The sequence below is a fragment of the Chaetura pelagica genome, unplaced genomic scaffold, assembly GCF_000747805.2.
Source record: "Chaetura pelagica isolate M959 unplaced genomic scaffold, ChaPel_1.0 scaffold32, whole genome shotgun sequence".
Lineage (NCBI taxonomy): Eukaryota > Metazoa > Chordata > Aves > Apodiformes > Apodidae > Chaetura > Chaetura pelagica.
This window is the reverse complement of record NW_009952368.1, coordinates 1,412,857-1,433,442: the sequence shown is the minus strand read 5'-3', so window position 1 is coordinate 1,433,442 and position 20,586 is coordinate 1,412,857. Positions and strand designations below refer to the sequence as shown.

The window sequence follows — 20,586 nt, the reverse complement described above, 5'->3', positions numbered from 1 at the left end:
GGGGGGGGGCAAGTGCTTTAGAAGCACCTGCTTGTTTTATTTGCTCTGACTAAATTTGGAAAAAACCCAACCAAGTAACAACCCCAAAACCTGCAGTGAATGTTGCAACACCTACATCAGGCCATTTCTGAGAGGTAGGGCTGGCAGGAGCTGCTTCAACATGACTTGTTTCAGTTCAAAGGCTGTTAAAGCTGTTGTTATTCCCTCAAACCAAGCACAGCTGAAATGGATTTTGTCTTCTGCAACGAGGGAAGGTGGGACAGGCTGGATTTTCACCCATGCTTCTGCAAACGCAAGGGTTATCAAACACCCACAGGCACAAGCAATCGCCAAACCAAGCTCTGCTCCTCCAGCCAAGGTTCATTTCTCTTATTTATTCTTATTTACTCATCAGGACCTTCTCCGAGAAACCAGAAGAGGACAGGAAATATTCATAGGAAGGAGAGTTCCAGCACCGCGACGCTGAGTTGACAGGGTCAGAGGCATCAGACCCTGGATCTGACTGCTCCAAACGTTTTTCCTGGTCTCACACCATGGAAAACACACACTGAATTTCCCATCGTTGTTCTTTATATTATTACAACTCTTGTTGGTTTTTTTTTGGTTTTGTGTTGGGTTTTTTTTTATACACATAACAAGGCTAGTTTCATGGTGCATGGGGTGGGGGGGCAGGGAGAAGGGAATTTCAAGGCATAAATAATATAAAAAGGCAACCATTTTTAAAAACAAGATACATTCATATGACACTACTACAAAAAAATAAATAGTGACTCTCTCTGTTATAATTAACATCCCTCCATCACTCCCTTGAATTCAGCAACTCTGCTGTGCAGTTCCTGGCGTTATGTGGGGACAATGGTCACTGCCTCAGGTCTCCTGGAGCTGGAGCTGCTGAAGGTCCCCAGAACCATTTAAGGTGATTCTGGATGAACTCCATCCTGGTTTTTCCTTACAGTCCTTTGGAACAGGCTGCAAAATAAGGGGACTCCAGCTCAAAATGTGGTTTGATGTCTCTGAATGTGCACAGCTGTCACCTGCAAAGCAAGAGCAGGTTGGTTGGTTGATTGGTGTTGAGTTTTTCTATCTCTTCTTTCAGCTCAATGATCTACAAACCCCAAAAGTTCAGATTAATCATAAAATTAATGGGGTTGGAAAGGACCTTAAAGATCATTCAGTTCCAACCCCCCTGCATGGGCAGAGACACCTCCCACCAGCCCAGGTTGCTCCAAGCCCCATCCAACCTGCCCTTCAACACTGCCAGGGATGGGGCAGCCACACCTTCCCTGAGCAACCTGGGCCAGGGTCTAATAAAAAGTGCATGATGCCCTTCAAGCTCAGGCTCGTTCCCACTCAGAAGACCAGCTCTATCAGAGACCATCAAAGGCATCACCAGCAGTGGTGAGGTCATGGTGCCTAGGTCAGCCCAGCTCCCACTGACATTCCTGTTCCTGCTCTTGCCTATGGGATGGCTCTGGGCCGTCACAGATACCTTTCTCATTAGGGAAAACTCCATTAGGGAGCACTCTGGTGGTGTCAGGAGACCACGCTGCAGGTGCAAGGCAATAAATCAGGCAAGTCCTTGTTATCTGGAGCACAGCTATTCGATGAGCTACACTTGGAGGCATCAGACACAAGGGCACGGCAGCCACGGGCACTGGAGCATTGCTGCTCCACACGTCCACTAGGGAAAGGTGGAAAGCTTCACCTTTCTCAAAAAGCCAGGTCTTTTGTGGACTTAATTACCAGCTTCTCTGCTGTAAATTAAGCTCCCTGCAGGGTATTCCCAGCTTCAAAGCTGGGTGGTATCCTCTCTGGAATGCCTTACCATCACTGCAGCCCACAGAGAGCTGGTTGATGCCTTCCCGACAGCTGGAATGAGGGGCAGAGGGCTGATCCACTTTCTCCTTGTTGTCCTCCTCCATCTGGGTGCTGCATTCTGGGACACTGGAGGCCAAGCACATGGCCATCATGACATGATGATTGAGAGGTTTCATCTCCAAGCCCTCCTGCTGATAAGGTGCAACGAGGGGCATGACAGGCAGTGTGGTACTGCTGAAAGTGCTGCTGGTTTTGGTGAAACACCTGCATAGGGGACCCAAGGCAGAGCAGGGTTACTTTGAACTGCTTCTCCCCACCACTTAATCTTGAGAAAATGCCACTTTTTAAGTCTTTACTGCGTGTCATCCACAACAGTCAAATTTCTATGTGGACATTAAATAAAATATTGAGCATTTTTCAATCCCAACAGTCAGCCAGAAACACTGAAAACATGCACTCGGTTCCTTCCCCCATCGATTGTGACCCAATGACCCGACTTGTGAGTCCATTTCTCCATCAAGGCAGCCCCATAAAACAGGTTTTCACTGCCAAGAAAAAGAGCTCAAGTTTGGAACTCAAACAGCAGACTGAAATACCTTGGAAAACAAATACTAAGCGTTATCGGAGTGAATGCAAATTAGAAAAATATATGCAATGGTATGAATAAAAACCCCCTTCTGCTGTGTAACTTGGACTGTTGCCCTCTAATCATGAGGCATATGTAAATGGAAAAATCAATTGTTACAGCCCAGATATTTAACCCTATAAGAAAAAGGAGCTGGATTTTGAGAGGTGCACAGCACAGCAGCACATAGGGAGAATGCCTATGGTGTCTGGAGCCCCAGGAGCAACGTGGCCTCACTGAACAATTCTGTCAGTAATTCCTACGTAAGAATGCTCTCCCTAAACCCCCCTCAAAATATATATATATTCCACTTTAGTGTGGTTTTATACAAAACCATAATTACCACAAAAGTAAAAGGTTTTCTTGTATAGCTGCCATAAACTTTGGAAAACCACTCCTCAAAATGCTTCGGAACAGCAAGAGATCCGCAGAGAAAATAAAAAGCACTGAAATAAGAATGGAGAAGCTGAGATCCACCCTTGAGCCAGTGATGCTCTGAAATGCTCCCACCGAGGCTAAACAGGGTTCAAGTGTTTTATACACTGATAACACACACAACACAGGGCATTACTTTTGTTTGGCTGCCAAACTTAAATATATTCAACCCTTCTGCTCAGGGTGAGAAGCCTCATGTGTACTGCTGGGGTGGCTGGTTATTACTGGATGCTTGGAGCCACTGTTTATATTTTCACCTGAAAACCCCCATCAAGATTGGCAGAACTGAAAGAACAACAAAATCGCCACAAATCAACTTTCTAGAGAAGGAACTGGAGCAGCTTTTCCCTCCAGCAGATGTTTCACTCACAAAGCCAAGACACAGGGCAAGGGGGGATCCCTCCAGCAGCTGTGGTATCACCCACTCCGCTCCAGAATGCAGTGAGGACGGAGCAGCACCAACCTTCCCTCTCCTATTTTGTCCTTCCACTCCCAGAACTGCCTCCAAAATCATTATTCCAAGTACCAAAATACCACAGAAGCCACTGAAGAATCCACATGAAACACATTTGGGCTTCAAACAAATCCATTTATTAGTTTGCATTTCTTTCCGCAGAGGTTTTGACTGCACTCACTTATTATTTTTTTTTAAAAGTATATTCTTAGAGGAATTAATTTTAAATGTTTGGGTTTGCATGTTTATGGGGCTTTCTTTTTAAAGATACAGAGGTTGGAGTAGTTTTTCGTGTTACTGTAGAGGCTTGAATGATGTTTCAAAGCAGCAGTTCAGCTTTTTAAGCTTAAATAACCACATTTTGATGGAAACTAGCCATGGGAATATCCAGAGCAAAGTGTGTGTGAATAGAGATGTAAAATCCCTGCTGCAGAAAACATGTTTTCTATCAATTTTCAGTGCTAAAATCCTTCCAAACTATAATCTGATTAGAATCCACATCAGCACAGTTTAAAAAGCTGGAAAACCAGACCTATAGTCCTTTATTTGAAAAGTGTATTCCAGATTTCTGATCAGAATACAAGCAAATCTGCAACTAACGGATATGCAAAAATGCCAATTCCTTTGCAACCATCAGGTATCTAAGAAGGTTTTAGTGGAAAAGCACCAGAAAATGGGGGGAAAAGTCAGGTCTGAATTCTAATGGGACAAGCATAAACCACATTCGTCTTACCAGCCCCGTCCACAATAGCAAAGTGGGTATCCACCTTTCAGCAACTTCTACCCCTGGCAAGTCTCCACGAGAGCATAAAGTGCTAATTTCAACAAAAGACAGAGGGATTTCACCACAGCCTGCTCCAAGATGGCTGTTGCTGAAAGCAGCCGTGGTAGCCAGACCTTTAGGATTCATTTGCACGTGGTCACAATTCAAGCAGCTGCTGAAATCAACCCACAGCAGCAACAGCGCCAGACATTTGGTGGAAACACTTGCTCAGAAGAGCCAGGACACCTGCACCTGAAATACTCAAGAGTTGGAGACTGTCACCCACTAGAGCAATTTCCACCCAAACCCACCTTCCTCTGCCATCCTGTGGGTGTTCTGCAGAGGGAACTGCCTGGTTTCAGTACACAAGGTGAAATAATTTGAGAGTGGGATGCAGCAGAAGTCCCCTCTGCAGAAACAGACAGGGGGGCCAGCCCAAACCTGCTATGAGGTTGGACAAGGGGAAAAAAGCTGGATTGATGGGCTGAGACGCATTGCATGAGGTTCAAGAGGGCCAAGTGTCAGGTACTCCGCTTGGGTCACAACAACCCCAGGCAGCGCTCTAGGCTTGAGGAGGAATGGCTGGAATGCTGCCCAGTGGAAAAGGAACTGGGGGTGCTGTTTGACAGCTAGCTGGATATGAACCAGCATGTGCCCAAGTGGCCAAGAAGGCCAAGATCATCGTAGCCTGTGCCAGCACTGGTGTGGCCAGCAGGACCAGCAGGATTGTCCCCCTGTACTGGGGAGCCTGCACCTTGAACACTGGGGTCAGTTCTGGGCCCCTCACAAGAAGGACATTGAGAGGCTGGAGAGTGTCCAGAGAAGGGAAACTGAGTTGGGGAAGGGTCTGGAGCACAAGTCTTATGAGGAATAGCTGAGGGAGCTGGGGGTGTCCAGACTGGAACAAAGGAGGCTGAGAGAAGACCTCCTGGCTCTGCAACTGCCTGAGGGGAGGTTGGAGAGAGGGGGGGGGGTGTTATTCTCTTCTCCCAGGGAAGAAGTGACAGGACTAGAGGAAATGGCCTCAAGTTGCACCAGAGGAGGCTTAGTTTGGATTTTAGAAGAAAATCCTTCACTAAAAAGGTTGTCAGGCCCTGGAATGGGCTGCCCAGGGCAGTGGTAGAGTCACCATTCCCCGAGGTGTGTAAAAGCCTTGTTGATGTGGTGCTGAGGGACATGGTTACACTGGACTCAGCAGAGCTGAGTTAATAGTTGGACTGGATGATCTTAAAGGTGTTTTTCAACAAAAATGACTCTGTGATTTTATGAAAAAGACTCCAGCCCCAAATCCCCACTTGCCAAAACCTACTGACTTGACCGCACTAACCCACCAGGTCTTTCTCCTCCTCACCTCCAGCTCCCTGACCCCTGGTGTGATTCTCCAGCATGTTCCTGGTCCTCCCCATTCCCCTTTTCCATGTCCTACTTCCATTCCCTCAGCACCAGGAAGAGACAGGAGCAGAGCTTGGAGCTTAATGGCTGCCAAATGGAGGTTAATGGTCCCCTCTGGGATAAAGGCAGCTGCAAAGGACAACTTGTTTCTTTATCAACCAGTCAAATATAGAATAGGGATGTGAAAATTCAAAGTTCAAACCCTGCTGATGAGCCATATGGGAGAAAAGCACAGTTGCAGAGGATGGAACCCATCCTCCCTGCTTTCTTCAGAAAAAAAAGCACAATAAAGAATTAAATATGCTTAAAACAGGAGAGCAAGCTTTTAATTACAGTGTGACACACACAGTGTGTTCCAAATTATGGCAGGTAGCACACATCTTGATGACTGCTGTTCCAGAGCCTGCCTTGAAAACAGGCCATTGCAGCCCACGTTCCCCAGAGACAAGCCATGACACTGGTCTGGTCAAAGCATGCCCAGCTCCACCTGCCAGCAGCAGCCCATCACATCACCACGTGCATATTTACAGAAAGAAGGATTTAAAGCCTATTCTAAACTGGATTTTGAAAAGTAAAACCATGAAACCAGAGCAAACTGGTGTTCTGCCTTCAACAACAGTAATTCCAGCTCAGCTTCTCCAGATATACACCTAAAGGCAGCTGACAATTTGAGTAAGACAGAAAATTCAAAGTATGACTGAAAAAACCCAGGACTTAGCAGTCAGAGCAACCCAGCACATCTGACTTCCAGCCCTGTTTTTAGTCATTAAAATAACTAGAGACTTAGTCAGAAGCCTGAAAGTGTATTCTTTAAAACTTTCAAAAGTGAAAGCATCATAAAAATCCAGACTCTGGCTACAACACAGAAGATAAACTTTTCCCTTATTCTAGACAAGAATCCTTTTTCTCATGCAAAAAAAAAAAAGAAGTACCCCACCCTGACAAAGGCCAGCCAACCTGCTCCTGGGGACTTGAGGAACCTCACCCTCTGTGTTTTACAACGAACAGCATTGTGACAGCAAAGCTGTGACTCTAATTTGTTGGTGGAGCATGGCAGGAAATGTAAAATATCGAAGAGCAATTAAATCCTATTTGACAAACTCCATCTGGAGTGGTTTTGTTATCTCAAAACTGAAGAAAACACAGGAACTAACGTTTAAAAAAAAAAAAAAACCCAACATTGCCAGTGCCCGACCTGCTTCCTTTCCTAGAGAGCATCAGAGGAATGTGTGGAGTAAAATGAGCTCTGGGGGTTTTAATAAATTACTTAAATCACATTTTACATCACCTGTTATTGTTCCGACAATTCCGGCAGCTGATGCACTCGGAGGGGTCAGCCTGTGGCACTGCTGTGTACAGCCCACTGCCCTGCAGCAGGAAGGAGGCAAAAGAACAGGAATAAAAATCAATTGCTACTCCCAACACACGAGAGAAGGTCATTCAGCTCCAACCTTTTCACTTTGTTTCCACCTTATCAATCTCCAGACCCATGCCCCATAATGTGGCACAACAACACTGAGCTATTATATGAAGTTTAGTGGAGGGTTTTTGCCAGCATGTGTCAGGGAAAAGTAAATAACTGCAGCTTAGACAAGTATGTGGTAATTTCCCTGGTCTGTTTTCAGCTTCATATGCTAAGGTTTAATTTAATAAACACACTGTAAATATGTTTATTTTTAACACTGATGACAGACATGAAAGCAAATTGCTGTTCGTTAGCAAACGGTGCCCACTTGGGGAGACGGAGAATTAAATCTGCAGGGCTGATGTCACAACACAAACCCATCCCACTTTCCTGTAATTACTCTGATTAGATCAGTTTACTGCGCCAGACTGATTTTTGAAGCATTTGGTATTTGTACAGATGGGGTAATTCCTTCGCCAGCAACGACTTGGGGTGCGAGGGATTTTGTGTTGTTGGTTTTGGCCACGGGGGCCATTACAAGTGAGTCAAAATGCCCATATTAACCCATACCTCATGGTTCCAGACCCGGCGGGCGCCACCGCGGGAGCCGCTGGCAAAGGGGCCATGGAGCCCGGCTACCGCGCCGCCGTGCAGGAGGGGAAGAGGTCTGGGGAGGCTCACTTGGCATTTCAAGTGGTAGGGAACTTCTAGCAACCCTTATTTCTGCAAGAAGTAGGGCTTATCCTTCCATTTTTTGAGGCCGCTCAACCCAACAGGGATCACTGAGGAAATGGCTAATTAGTCTTGATTGCTATCCTGGCTGGTTTCTCTCTTCCTCATTTAGTCCAATCAATGAAACAATAAAGAGAGATCTAAGGAGGATGAGAACACCCTGTCCTCCTCGGCTGCCTCACCCGTGTGCCAGTTTGGGTCCTTCTAGGTAAGAAGTTGCATGACTCAAACTTTCTACACCATGGCAGGGGGAAAAGAAATAAACTCAACCACGTCAACTATTCGGCACTGCGTGTCCCATCCTGTGGCACAGAGGAGCTCCAAGCACCCAGACCTGTGTTACCACAGGCATATTTCCTTCCTTCCAAAAAAATATAAATTGGAGGGACAAACCATCAAGGCAGAGTTCCAAGCTTTCTCATGGGTGAGCTTTTCCCTTCCTGTGGGCTTGTACAGTTGGAGACTTTTGGAGAGTTTCACTCACTGGGAAGTTGGACAGGTCCAAAAACAAAACCACTGTTTGGGTCTTGGTGGCTTTTGAAAGTGACCACAAAGCAGCACTTGCTGTTCCACGAGCAGAGCAAAGAGAGAAGCAGGTGAAGAACCAACTGGTCTGGACTCAAAGCTGGAGTTTAACTCAAGTGGCAACTACTGTGCAAGCGCTAATTTGTTGTTCAATAAAATGAAGTGCTTGTGTTCAATTACTAACACAAACAATAGCCCCATTTTTTTCCTCCAGAAACAGCATGGGTTATTCAGACTTTTGAACTTTTTCTTTCAGTCTTCCTGGGCAATGTTCACAGTTTTGAGTAAGTTTAGTAAGTTTGAATGCAAGCCATCTGTTTCCATAGACAATAATGAAATCATTATTCTCTCTTGGAAACGGGACACACTGCAGCAAATGAATGATTTTTCCACAGTGTACAAAGGCTGGATCGCAGACTCAAATTAGTTTTTAATTTTATTTTCAATGTCAAAACAAAAAAATGAGCTTGTCTCAACAGTTACAAACTAGGGAACTGGGAAAAAAAGAGACAGCCCTATTACGTTGCTGCATTTCAAGATGTATGGGGCATTTTATTTTATGGAACCTCCTGCTACATTCGTGCCTTGCCATAATTAATAGCGTTGCTCAGAGTTACAGATCTGAAACAGGTGGGGGAAAAAATGGGTGATCCATAAAGCTGCAGAATAAGCAGCTATAATTAAATCTATTTAACTTGAAGATTGAGAAATACCATATGCACAAGTAAAGTCTCTCAGCCCAGTACTGAAGCATTCTCGGAGCTTACACACTGTTAGGAGGAGGGTAGAGGCAGATTTCCCAGAGTAAGTGGAATTCTTGCTGTCATCTGATATCCTCAAATGAAAACCATGATGTTTGTATCAGAAATATCAGCCCAGTTGCTTCCTCTGGGATAAGTAATTTAGTGGAACTGGCTGTTATCAATGGATGAGTATTTCCCCCACCCAAATTAACTATGCTTTTCCAACCTCTGAATCAATCCCAGGTCTAAGGCTGAGCCTTCCACCACTGCAGAGTGAGAGCTTACATTGACAAGATGGTGGGAATGTTCATAGTCCACGTGTGTCCTGGCCAGGGAGCTGGTATGCCCAGGGTACATTCCAGCTCCCCCGTTCATCATCCCATTGACTCCATTTGGGACATTGACTCCATGAGGGCAGCTATTGCCCAGGCTGCCATTGCCTATGAAGCTCCCGTGGATGCTGCCGTTGACTCGGCTTGTGCCAGGTAAGGTTGTGTACTCAATCATCTGCCCATTGAGGTCTGCCCCTTGGTACAGATAGCCAGGAGGGTCGTATTCTGCAAGAGACATTGTTAGTCAAAGCATATTTATTGCCAAAGGAGAAGTTAAACGAGCATCTCTAAGAAACAAAAACTTATTTGCTCTTTCTACAGCTTTCGTAAATTAACTGTAATATTCAAGTGCTTGGTATACAAACACAGAAATGGAAAACAGCCATGCCCTGAGGAACAGACCAGGAACATTAGTCTGACAGGGCTCAGCTGACTTCAGTCACTAGTACAAACATCCTAAAAACAGGCTATTTGTACAATCAATAGACCCTCTGCCATCTGCTGCCAACAACCTCCAGAATATTCCTCTGGGCCACAGTGGAAGACACTATCTAACCTTCCAAGAAGTTTTGTTTCATATTTCTTTTTCAGAGAGTAAGGACATTTAAAAATAACCACAGGCTGTGAAAAGAGCAAGGCTGATAAATGCATTACCAGCAGAAAAAGCTAGTGAAAAGACTAGCAGAGAATCAGTGGGTGAGCTCCAGTGCACCTACTCCAGGCTCCTGCCTGTGAATGGATGGGCTTTCCTCACCAACACTTCTCTAAAAAGCTTGGACACCAGGGTAAATGGCAGCACAACCACACAGCAGCATAGCCAGCATCAACCAGTCTTACAAAAAAGCACCCCAGCTCTTCACCTCAGGCATCTAAAAAGTACACGTCTCTAAACACCAGTTGTCTCATCACAGGAAACGTTTCCCAGCCATAAAATGTTACTAATTTGACACTGATAATATTTCCGTCATGGGTCTGTTCAGCCTGCAGGAAACTGAGGGAGGGTCACATTAATGCTTATAAACAATCTCAAGGTGGGTGTCAGGAGGATGGGATCAGACTCTCTTCAATGGTGTCCTGTGACAAGGGTGGAAAAGGGCCCAAACTGGAACACAAGAGGTTAAACCTAAACAACTGGAACAAATCATTTACTGTGAGGGTGACAAGTCCTGGAACAGGCTGTTCAGAGAGGCTGTGGAGGCTCCATCTCTGGAGACATTCCAAACCTGCCTGGATGCTGTCCTGTATAACCTGCTCTAGGTGAACCTGCTCTGACAGGGGGGGTTGGACTGGATGATCTCCAGAAGTCCCTTCCCACCCCCTACATTGTGTAATTCTGCAAAGGAATCCAGAAGTAACTCACTCTGCATGGTGTTTTGCTGCCGGTTCTTCCACAGGCACATGGCAATGAAGACGATGAGGATAAGGACCATCACCCCCAGGACGCAGCCCACAATCAGGTACAACATGTCACTGCTCCGAACGGGGCCATTGGATGGCCCAGATCCTCCTCCTCCAACCCGCTCGGGGGCACTTGGGGGCGTGCTCAGGTCTTTCACTGGATATTCGGATGCTCCTGGTGTGCGTTTCACTGGATGAAGGAAGAAACAAGTATGGGGATATTGGCTGGATGCATTGCAGAGAGGGACCTGGGGGTGTTGGCTGACAGGGGGCTGAACATGAGCCAGCGGTGTGCCCAGGTGGTACAACTGGCCTGTATCAGGAATAGTGTGACCAGCAGGACCAGGAGGTGATCCTGCCCCTCTGCTCAGCCTTGGAGAAGCTGCATCTTGAGCACTGGGTGCAGGTTTGGGCACTGCAGTATAAGAAAGACACAGGTGCTGAAGAGGGTGCAGAGAAGGGCAACTAATGAGATGAGAAAAGGTCTGGAGAAAAGGTGTTATGAGGAGAGGCTGAGGGGGCTGGGGCTGTTCAGCCTGGAGAAGAGGAGGCTGAGGGGAGACCTCATTACCCTCTACAACTACCTGAGAGGAGGCTCTGGTGAGGTAGGTGTTGGGCTCTTCTCCCTAGTGACCAGTGATGGGACAAGAGGAAATGGGGTCAAGCTGCACCATGGGAGGTTCAGGCTGGATATTAGGAAAAGTTTCTTCACAAAGAGTGGTGAGGCCTAGGACCAGGCTGTCCAGGGAGGTGGTGGAGGCACCACCCCTGGAGGTGTTCAAAAAAAGGGTAGACGTGGTGTTTCAGGAGATGGTTTAGTGGTTGGGGGTTGTAGGACAAGACAGTTGGACTTGGATCATCTTGAAGGTTTTTTCCCCACCTCGATGATGACTCTACGATTATGAAGTGAAAATAATGATTGCAGAGTTAGAATCCTATTGGCTCAAAGAGAAAGCCTGCAAGTCAAAATTAAAACATGTAACGAGAAGGCCAACTGCTATTGGGTAGTAACTATTTGCCTTGGAAAATGGTTATTATTCAACTCGCTAACCCTTGCGTTGAGGTCACTTGAGACTTTAATGAGCAACTTGACACACACATGGCTAGAACTGCGCTCACTCCCAACTTGAAAGAACACAAATCTTTCCACTTCTGAGGTCAGGAAAAACCACAACGTGCATTTCCATCACCGAACTGCTGCCAGGTGACCTACTTTTATCTGAGGTGAACCTTGCCAACCTCCTTCTCAAAACCATCCTATTTAAGACACTGAGAGCTGAGCATACGAGCACTGAAAACAAGATGATAATTTAACCCAGGAATTAAATTTACATTAGTTTTCAGCACAAATTAATTTCATTTGACATTAAAAACATAAAAGAGGTGCCTGGCTAAGAAGTGGAGCTGGTCAGAGACACAAGCACCTCTGTGCAGATAGGTTAGAGAAACTGGATTACCCCTGGGACCCTGGAGGAGATACATTTTAAGGAAGAGTCAGCATGAGCAACAGATGACATCTTGCCAATTCTAAAATTAGGGAAAAAAGTGATTTTCCTGATGGGAGGAAGGCCAGCCCTGCAGGCAGCCCTGCAGCTCCCAGCCCTTCTTTCCAAGGCTTCGCTCCTCACGTAGCTCCATTTTGATGCTTCCGCTCCTCAAGGGCTTTTTTCTTTTTTGAAAACATTTTTTCATAGACCTGCACTTGAAGTTTACTGTCTGCATTTTCCCTTTACAGCCTTACTTGGTTTTAGAGATTAAAGGAGACAGGAATTCTCTGCAAAATAAATGTGACTGCCATATCTGACACTTCCAGAGAACAGTACAAACTTTGTGCCAGAGGCACGCAGGATTAGTGATGGAGGCAGCCAACATAACCATCAATTGCTGCGGTCTGCACTTATACAACGTGTCACAGAGCCCTGAAGACAGAAAACAGACGTACAAATCAATTCTGTCATCTCTAAGAGCGCCGTTGTCTCCTGAGGAGAGGCTATCAGCACAGCAAAAGAAACAAAAAACAACCCAGAACAACAACCCTATCTCCTGGGCCAGGCAAATCTGCAGAGCTTTGCTAAGAGCCTTTCTCGGGAGTGCAACTTATTGCTTTCCATATGCTTAAAATAAGCCCAGCTTTGGGATACAAAAGAATCCTCCAAAACATTCCAGAAAATGACGACCTTCAGCCCAGCTGACTTTGGGGCTGCAAAAACCCCCACATGTGAGGTGGTGTTGTGTGCCACAACACGGCCCCCGCCGACGCTCACCTTTGGTTTCGCAGATCATCACGTTGCTGTACTCACTCTCCCCACCCTCGTTGTAGCACTGCATTTTAATGTCATAGGAGGTTTCTGGCTGCAGGTGATTTATCAAGTGCCATTGCTTCGTTCCTGGGGAGAAAAAAAATATATCAACTGCGTTTCATTAACTGGCAGGAGGCAGAATTAGGTACGAGGACATTGCAGTGTCTTCCTCTATAAAACACAGGGGTATCACAGCCTTTCCTGGTAGCACAAAAGTCTTTTATTAACCATTTATGGACTCATCTGAAAGCAGAAGACCTGTCTTGTGAAATAGCTTAGAGGAACATTTTGATGAATAAAATTTGGGGGTTCCTTTCAGTATTTTCAACTGTAGAGGTTTTTTTTAAATTTCTTTCTCTACAAAAAACAGAAGTTGCTAAACTTAAAAGATCAGACATCCAGATTTCTACCAAGTCTGGACATTTGAAGTCAGCAGCACTTCTGTGCATCTTAATTAAGTTCCTCTCTTCTAAACCAAAATGTTCAATGGCATTTCACAAACTGTTTTTTTACAGGAAAATCTTTCCTTTCCTAGACGCACACAGCAAAGTGACAGGCTTAGGATGGGTTATGTTAGCAGATGGAAGGATCCATCTGGGTTGTTCAACTCAGCCGAAACTGCCAATAATTGAACGTGCATTTTATTAAGCAGAGTAGGAAACGAATGGAGTGCGCGAGGCTGCCTCTGCTGCCTGCCCCTGCAGAGATGGGGCCCGGGCCAAGCAATCTTCTCTAATAGGAGGGTTTTGTCATCTCTGGCTCCTGGCCAGCATTTCATTTAGACACCCTCCTGAAGTACTGAGCACTTCAATATAAATCACTCTCAGTTTTTACTTTCACGGGCTTGTGACAAATTTTAATAAACAGCGACCCTTTTTTTTTTCCCCTCCTTTTTTTTTTTCTCTTTTATTTTTTTTTTTTTTTTTTAGGGAGTTTAATTAACTGTTTGAGCACTCTTAATACCTCTTGGAAAATACCACCTTGAACTGTTTCTAAGAAGCTGTCATACCACCTACTGATTTAAGCATTAATAAAAAATAAATATCAAGCCTGCTCAGCTGGCGGGGACTGTCCCCAGGAGCCTGTTGGAACTTCCCTGGGATACAAGCCCAGGTGTGGATATCCCCCAGAAAAGGGCAGGAGGACTCCAGCTCCGTTCAGGGGCTTTGGAAGAGGAATCACCATCCGAGCTCCATCCCAAGTGAGAGCAGACGAGCCCTGGCTAAAGCTGAGACTGGCCTTTCCCTAAATTGCACGTTTTTTTCCCAAGATTCCTCCTCAGTTTTCCCGTTGCCCCCACCCCCAAGCATTCCTTTCAGTAATTACTACACCAGGTTTTAGGTTTCCGCTTCAAACCCTTAGTGGAACTGGAGTCAGTACAGGCACTTTAACTGTCCTCTTCGTGCACCATTAGCAAGGAAAAACATTTAAACAACTGACATCAGTCTGCATTTCCATTTAAAATTCAATCTGCAGGACCCTCAAAAGGGACAGATTCAGACCGCGGATGCAGAACAGGGCTGAATTGGTTTTTGCTTTTGCTGAACAACAGCGAGAAGCCATTCGACTCAAGCTCACGACTTATTGCTTGTCTTGAAATAAAATCTGATTTTGCCTGTAGCAGCGTTTGTCAAGTTTTCTGCCCAGTTCTGAATGTCTCGAAAGACAAGACTTAACAGGGAATGGGAAGGAAAGCCTACGGCAAGTACTTAGCTAATACAGGCACTACAACACTTTTTCCACAACCCATGCAGTCATTTCAAGATAAAATTCCCTGTCAAAAAACAGACAGATTAATTCCAAGGTAACGGGGCTGGGGGGTAGAATAACTGATTTATGGCGAAAATACCTTAAGTCATATGTTTCTCTACATATTTCACATCAAATGCTATTTTAATTGAAAGTAACTGTCGTCTTTTTTTTTCTCCCTCCCCAAAAAGCTAATTGAGGGAGCACAGTACAGAAACGTTGAAAAAAAAGGTTGAAGTTTAAATATTTCCACCAAATGAGTTTCTGTTCCAGGCTCTGGCAAGAGCTGAGCAGCTGCTAATGGTTTCAGACTGCCACAAAGAGTTCAATACACACAGGCCCATGGAAAAAAAAAAAAAAAGTCAGAAACAAGCTAATTTCACAGCACAGTGGAGCCCACTTAAACAACTAACTGCTTAGTGTATAAGATTTATAAACACACCAGTCCTGCCTAGCAAAGGCTAAAATACATTTGCAGATGAAGGTGCAGGCTGCATAAGCGCCTTGAAAGCCGAAACTCTGGATCTTTAATAGCTCTAGAGTGTGCAAAAGCTGATGTCACACATCAAAGGACTATGCAGAGTATTGTCTAGCAGGGGAAAATTTTCAAAATAAAGGCCCATTCCTCTTGTAACTGAAATAAATGAGGGGAAAAAATAATTAATGTCACCGGGACAGAATGAGATCACTGCATTTGCTCAGCCCAAGCAATAAGTAAAATATTTTTTAAAGGGTTTTCCACTTCTGGACTAATATAGACATTATCTAATAACTTCTTCCAGGAAAATGATGATCTAATATGCACAGGGAAAAAAACAGTAACCTGATTAAAAGGCAAAATGAAGCACAAACATACCTGCATTTGCAGTGTACTACAGCACTGGAGGCTAAAAGTAACTTCCTTGTAGCAGGATTAGCAATTGAGCAAGGAAAAAGGAGAGGAGGGCAATTATACACAAGGTGCTGCCTAGCTTAAAAAATCCATGCTAGGGTAAATCACCTTCAAAGCCAGCTTGTTATTAGCACAGTCTGTAATGAGACGTGCTTACCCGGGGTTAAATCTCATTTATGCCACTTTCTATTTCCTCAGCTCCTTTAAGCTAAATCAGTTTAACTGCATTTACACCATGGATTTGCAGCAGCACCACCAAGCAAACATAACCCCAGCATTTAGTTCTCAAGTTTCCAAGCCGAAGAGGCTTCACAAGGAAGAAAGAAGTTCATGTGTGAGTAGAGCTTGATGTTAGGGAGTCGAGATAGCTACCTCTGCGAAATATATTGTCAAGACTTGGTTTGGGCAAAGCAGTTTATAGTTGATGTAAACACAGCCAGTGTGGCTACGCTGCTCTCCTCCCCAGCTAGCAGCATGACCAGGCATGTGGACACTGCTCCCTACCTTCCACAATATCCCTCTTGTAGTCACTGTCATTGTCGCTGTCCGTGGGCCGGTAATAGATATAAAATCCTTGGATGGGTGTGTTGTTGTTGCTTGATGTAATGTACTAAAAGAGAATTTGAAAAGACTGGGTCAGAGAAGAAAAAATGTAAATGGAGTCCTGCTGAGTCATCTTAGAACGGTTCAGGTTGCAATGGTACCTTTAAAGGTCAGGTAGTCCTATCGTCACTTGAGTATCTCATCACCTTGAAATATAGTTTTTTAATAAGGATGCACAAACAAGGTGTGGGGGGGCTTTGCACAGAACCCCCAGCACAAAACAGGATTACTGGTTGCTGTACATGTGCGGACACACAACCACAGGACATCTGACAGGGCTGCAGGAGAGCTCTCTGCCACCTCAGTCATAGAATTGGAAGGACCTAAGGATCATCACCCCAGTCCAAAAAAAAGGGGGTAGCACAGGGCCTGAGCTGGGGCTGACACTTTACTCCCACATCCTTTTCCAAACTGTCAAAATTAGGGTTTGACCATGAATGGCCCGAAAATTTGTGTGATTAATGGAAATGGAAAAGTTAAGGCCACTTCTACTTCAGAAAAAGTTAAGGTCACTCTAAGATTCAGCTCGAGAATATTTTTCTTTAAGTTATGCAGCCCCCTGAGGAACAAGAGGTTATTTTAAGTTTATTATCCTTAACATCTCTTAAGGCTGAGCTAGCAGAGCAAACTAACACTGGGAACTCTACCCCTTAAATCCTCCAAAGTATACCAGGGGGTTAGATTTCAAAACAAGAGCAAAGAATTTCTGTGGCTTTCAATAAGGACTTTAAAGTACCTGTTTACAAAAGACGAGGTAACGGGGGAAAGGAAAACGTTTCTCTAACATGAAACCTCCACCGCAAGTGAGGGGGGATGACGGGTTTTAAAAGCAGTCTGGATTGACAAAAGCAGGAGGAATTGCAGGAAGTGAAGCCAAGTCGCTCACAACTCGCGGCACAAAGAAGGGTTTGGACAGAGTTAAGCCCACTGGTGCCTCTGGCTCTGCCTGTGCCAGAGCAGGTGGACTAAGGAGGCCACAGTCTTTCCCTGGATCTGCCAGTTGGGCTTACATCTGGTGTAACCCAAGGAGCAGAGAGTGGCATCTGGAAGTTGGAAGCAAGGTGGGAAGCTGGGGGACAGAGTAAAAGGGGGCCAAAACCCAACGGGCTGTCTTGGAGAAGGAAAAAGGATTTGGATGTGGTGAGCAAAGGGCCCAAGAGGCATACAGCCTGTTAAATTACTATATGAGCATGAAGGATCTCAGCCCTCTTCTAGGAAAAACAGTCTCAGGGGGGTGGGAAAAACCACTCACTGCTCTGCAAGCAGCTCTTCATCCTCGACTTTTACATGCTAAAACAGTAAAAAACTGGCCCGCAAACATGAGTAGAGCAGGAGACAATTCCACCTACTGTCCATTTCAACATGATCTGCGTGTCGCTGATGGCTTCGGTGTACGCGATGTGGGGTCCTGCGATGGGGCGGCTGGAAAACCTGCCGGTAAATCCGGCCACTTGGTAGGGGCGGGAGGCAGCGCTGCGTGGGCTCTCCCCGTAGTTGTTCACAGCAATCACACGGAACCTGTACATTTCTCCTTTTAAGGGAAAAAATGAAAGGAAAACGGCGTTGTAGCGAAACACAAGCTAGAATGGGATCCAAGGAGAGGCTAAACAGATTAGGAAGCACTTTTTGCAAAACAGCCGATTAGACACTGGACTTGTTGCCATGGGCTAGTGTGGACATCAGGAATATCAACAGCTTCTCCAGGTCATGAGGGGAAATTCACTCCAGAAAAATTCAACACAGAGATGGAGATGCCTCCATCAGCTCAGAAGGTCACTCAGCTGCACTCTGGTGGGCACCCAGAAGGTGCCTCCAAGGACACCTGTCACTATCTATTCCCCCCGCTCTTCAGACTCTTTTCCCAAGCTTTCAGAGCTGGATGATGGGAGAGATCAGGACATGGATTTTCCATTAATGCATTTTTCCCTTTTTTGCATTCTTTTGAGGACAATTAAGATAAAACCAGCAATAATGCACATCCTTCCTCTCCATGTGAACAAGTATTAAATTATGGTGAGGATTTTTTTCCACAAAAGTTAAAAAAAAAAGAGTTCATCAACCCAAAAGATCAACTTGAGTTCATGTAACAAACTCCTATCCCCCTCACAAAAAAAGACAACTAAAGAACTAAACCAAACAAAAAAAAAAAAGAACAACCCAGAAACAGGATAATCTGACAAGATGTTAAAATGAAACAACCAAACGGGGACAGTGTTGTCCCAGCAGGAGTGAAGTCTTCTCAACAAAGGCAACAGAAGAACAGCAGAGGCGAAGGAACACCCATTTCTAATACCTGGCTCCAAGTTACGAACTTCCACAGAGAGCTTAGAAGGAGAAATGTTGTCAGCTGCAATTAGCCAGTCACTGTTTCGACCCAGACGTTTATACTCCACTTTAAAGGCAGTAATGGGGGAGCCACCATTTGCTCGTGGTATCCAGGTGACATAGACAGATGATTCCGACGCAGTGGAGATGGTGGGGCGGTCGGGTGCTTCTGGAACTGAAATGAGAAATTCAGTTACAAGGGGATTAGAGTCAGCTGGAGCTGCATTTTCTGTAGCAACTAATGCAACTAGTGATTAAATTAAACTTTGTGTATCAACAAGTTGAATCTTAAGTTCTCGTCTCCACTTGCTCTTCCGGAAAAGAAGCTTGAAGAGCAGAAAACAGGAATCAATCATTTTATCAGTACAATCACCCCAAAATATACGGTGTTGCACCCCAATCTAACCCTACATGTGAACAGATAACATACTAAGCTAATGGAAAAAACATATTTATTTTCAAACCCACAGAATTCCCCCACACCCAACGAGACTTTGAACCACCCACACTAACAAGTGAAACAAGAAGGAAGAACAGATAAAGCATGAAGGGAATTATGTACTTACTGAAATCACTTGGAGGGGCAGCAGTGGAAGAGAGAGAAGGCAAAGAGGTAGTGTTAGTCAACATGGTGAGGACTCCTCTGATACGTAGCACTGTCAAAATGTGCAACGCCTCTCACCTCCATCATTAATAAACTCCACCACTCCCATCTGGTTTTACTCAAAATTTAGACACCAAATCACTCCTCTCAGTCTCTGAGTAAATTTGTCTGAATCAGGTTAATGAGTTCAAAGGCTGAGGTGGAGAAGAAAAGGGACCCTAAAAGGAGCTGTCTTCACTGGAAACTAGGCTAAAAAGCACACTGATTGGGAAGTAGTTGAATTTTCTTGCCACGAGGAATAAGCTTTTCCCTGGGAAGGCTCAGGAAAACATTCAAAACAGATATAATCCACTTTGAGAACCTAAAACCCTGACACAAGCACCTCCTGTTCCCACTCTTCCTCTGTATCCTTCACAGTGGAAGAGAAAACTGGAATATTTAGCAAAAAATAGCAGGTTTAAATATGAGCAACAAGAATGTGATTTACATGTGACATAACAGCCTCCTTGGACATCTTCTGTGTTCAATAAATGAGGGCATGCATTTGCTAAATTCACAGCTTCCATACCCCACCACAGAAATGCTCCATTAACTGGTAACACTGCCATGGAAACCTAAGGGAGGTATCAAGGCTAGCATGCTGACCACAATAAGAGGACCTTTCACTTATTCTCAAAATATGAACTATCATCTTTTACTCTGGAAACACATAGAAGAACAGGAAATCTATCAGATATCTGACTTCGCTCACAGAAGTCCCACAAGAGAGGAAAAATACCTGGATCAAAGCAGTCTAGGGAATAAATAGGAAATAGGAAACACAAGCACCTAGAGCAGTAATGAACACAAGTTAACTTGGACGTATCTGTTTGCAGCACAACTTTAAGCCCATACACCTACCCCCACTGTGTCGAGACAGGTCTGGAAGGACAACTCCAAAATTACTTGTCCCTTCATGAATGACAGGATATTTAGGAAGGCCCACTGGGGGAGACGGAGCCTGAGTGTTCTTCGAGGATGATGTTCTTTCTAGGAAACATTCAACAGACAGTTCATCAGCTCAGGGATGGGATAAGAGGAAGCACTTATTAGGAACCACTTCCTCACAGAGAGGGTGATCAGCCATTGGGATGGACTGCCCAGGGAAGTGGTGGATGCACCATCCCTGGGTGTGTTCAAGGAAAGGCTGCAGGTGGCACTTGGTGCCACGGTCTGGCTGATGTGGTGGTGTCAGGCCATAGACTGGACTTGATGATCTCAAGAGGTCTTTTCCAGACCTCTCCAGAGATCTCAGCTGTCTTACAGCCTCAATAATTATTCTGTGATTCTGTAAGAAAATGCTCATTGCTGCCTCTAACTTGCTACAGCCACTGGCTCCTGCCTGGGTTCCAAAGCTCCCTCTCATCACCAAATCACAACAGGCAGTGAAAGCTGCACAACAAAATCCATGGCTAGACAAAGAGGGTCAATAAAAGTGCTACAAAAGCTTTG

The 20,586-nt window shown here is 45.1% G+C and overlaps 1 protein-coding gene across 1 annotated transcript in view; it reads right to left on the bottom strand.

Moving 5' to 3' along the window:
* Positions 1-867: 867 nt before the first annotated feature.
* Positions 868-20,586, bottom strand: part of CDON (cell adhesion associated, oncogene regulated) — a 35,069-nt gene continuing 15,350 nt past the window's right edge. The window contains exons 10-19 of the mRNA XM_010008092.1: positions 19,996-20,124; positions 18,460-18,666; positions 17,516-17,697; positions 16,068-16,173; positions 12,887-13,009; positions 10,585-10,812; positions 9,178-9,449; positions 6,776-6,855; positions 1,826-2,082; positions 868-1,034 (exon numbers count right to left, since the gene is read on the bottom strand). Of these exons, the coding sequence (XP_010006394.1) occupies positions 868-1,034; positions 1,826-2,082; positions 6,776-6,855; positions 9,178-9,449; positions 10,585-10,812; positions 12,887-13,009; positions 16,068-16,173; positions 17,516-17,697; positions 18,460-18,666; positions 19,996-20,124 (1,751 nt within the window). The remainder of the gene's footprint in view (positions 1,035-1,825; positions 2,083-6,775; positions 6,856-9,177; positions 9,450-10,584; positions 10,813-12,886; positions 13,010-16,067; positions 16,174-17,515; positions 17,698-18,459; positions 18,667-19,995; positions 20,125-20,586) is intronic.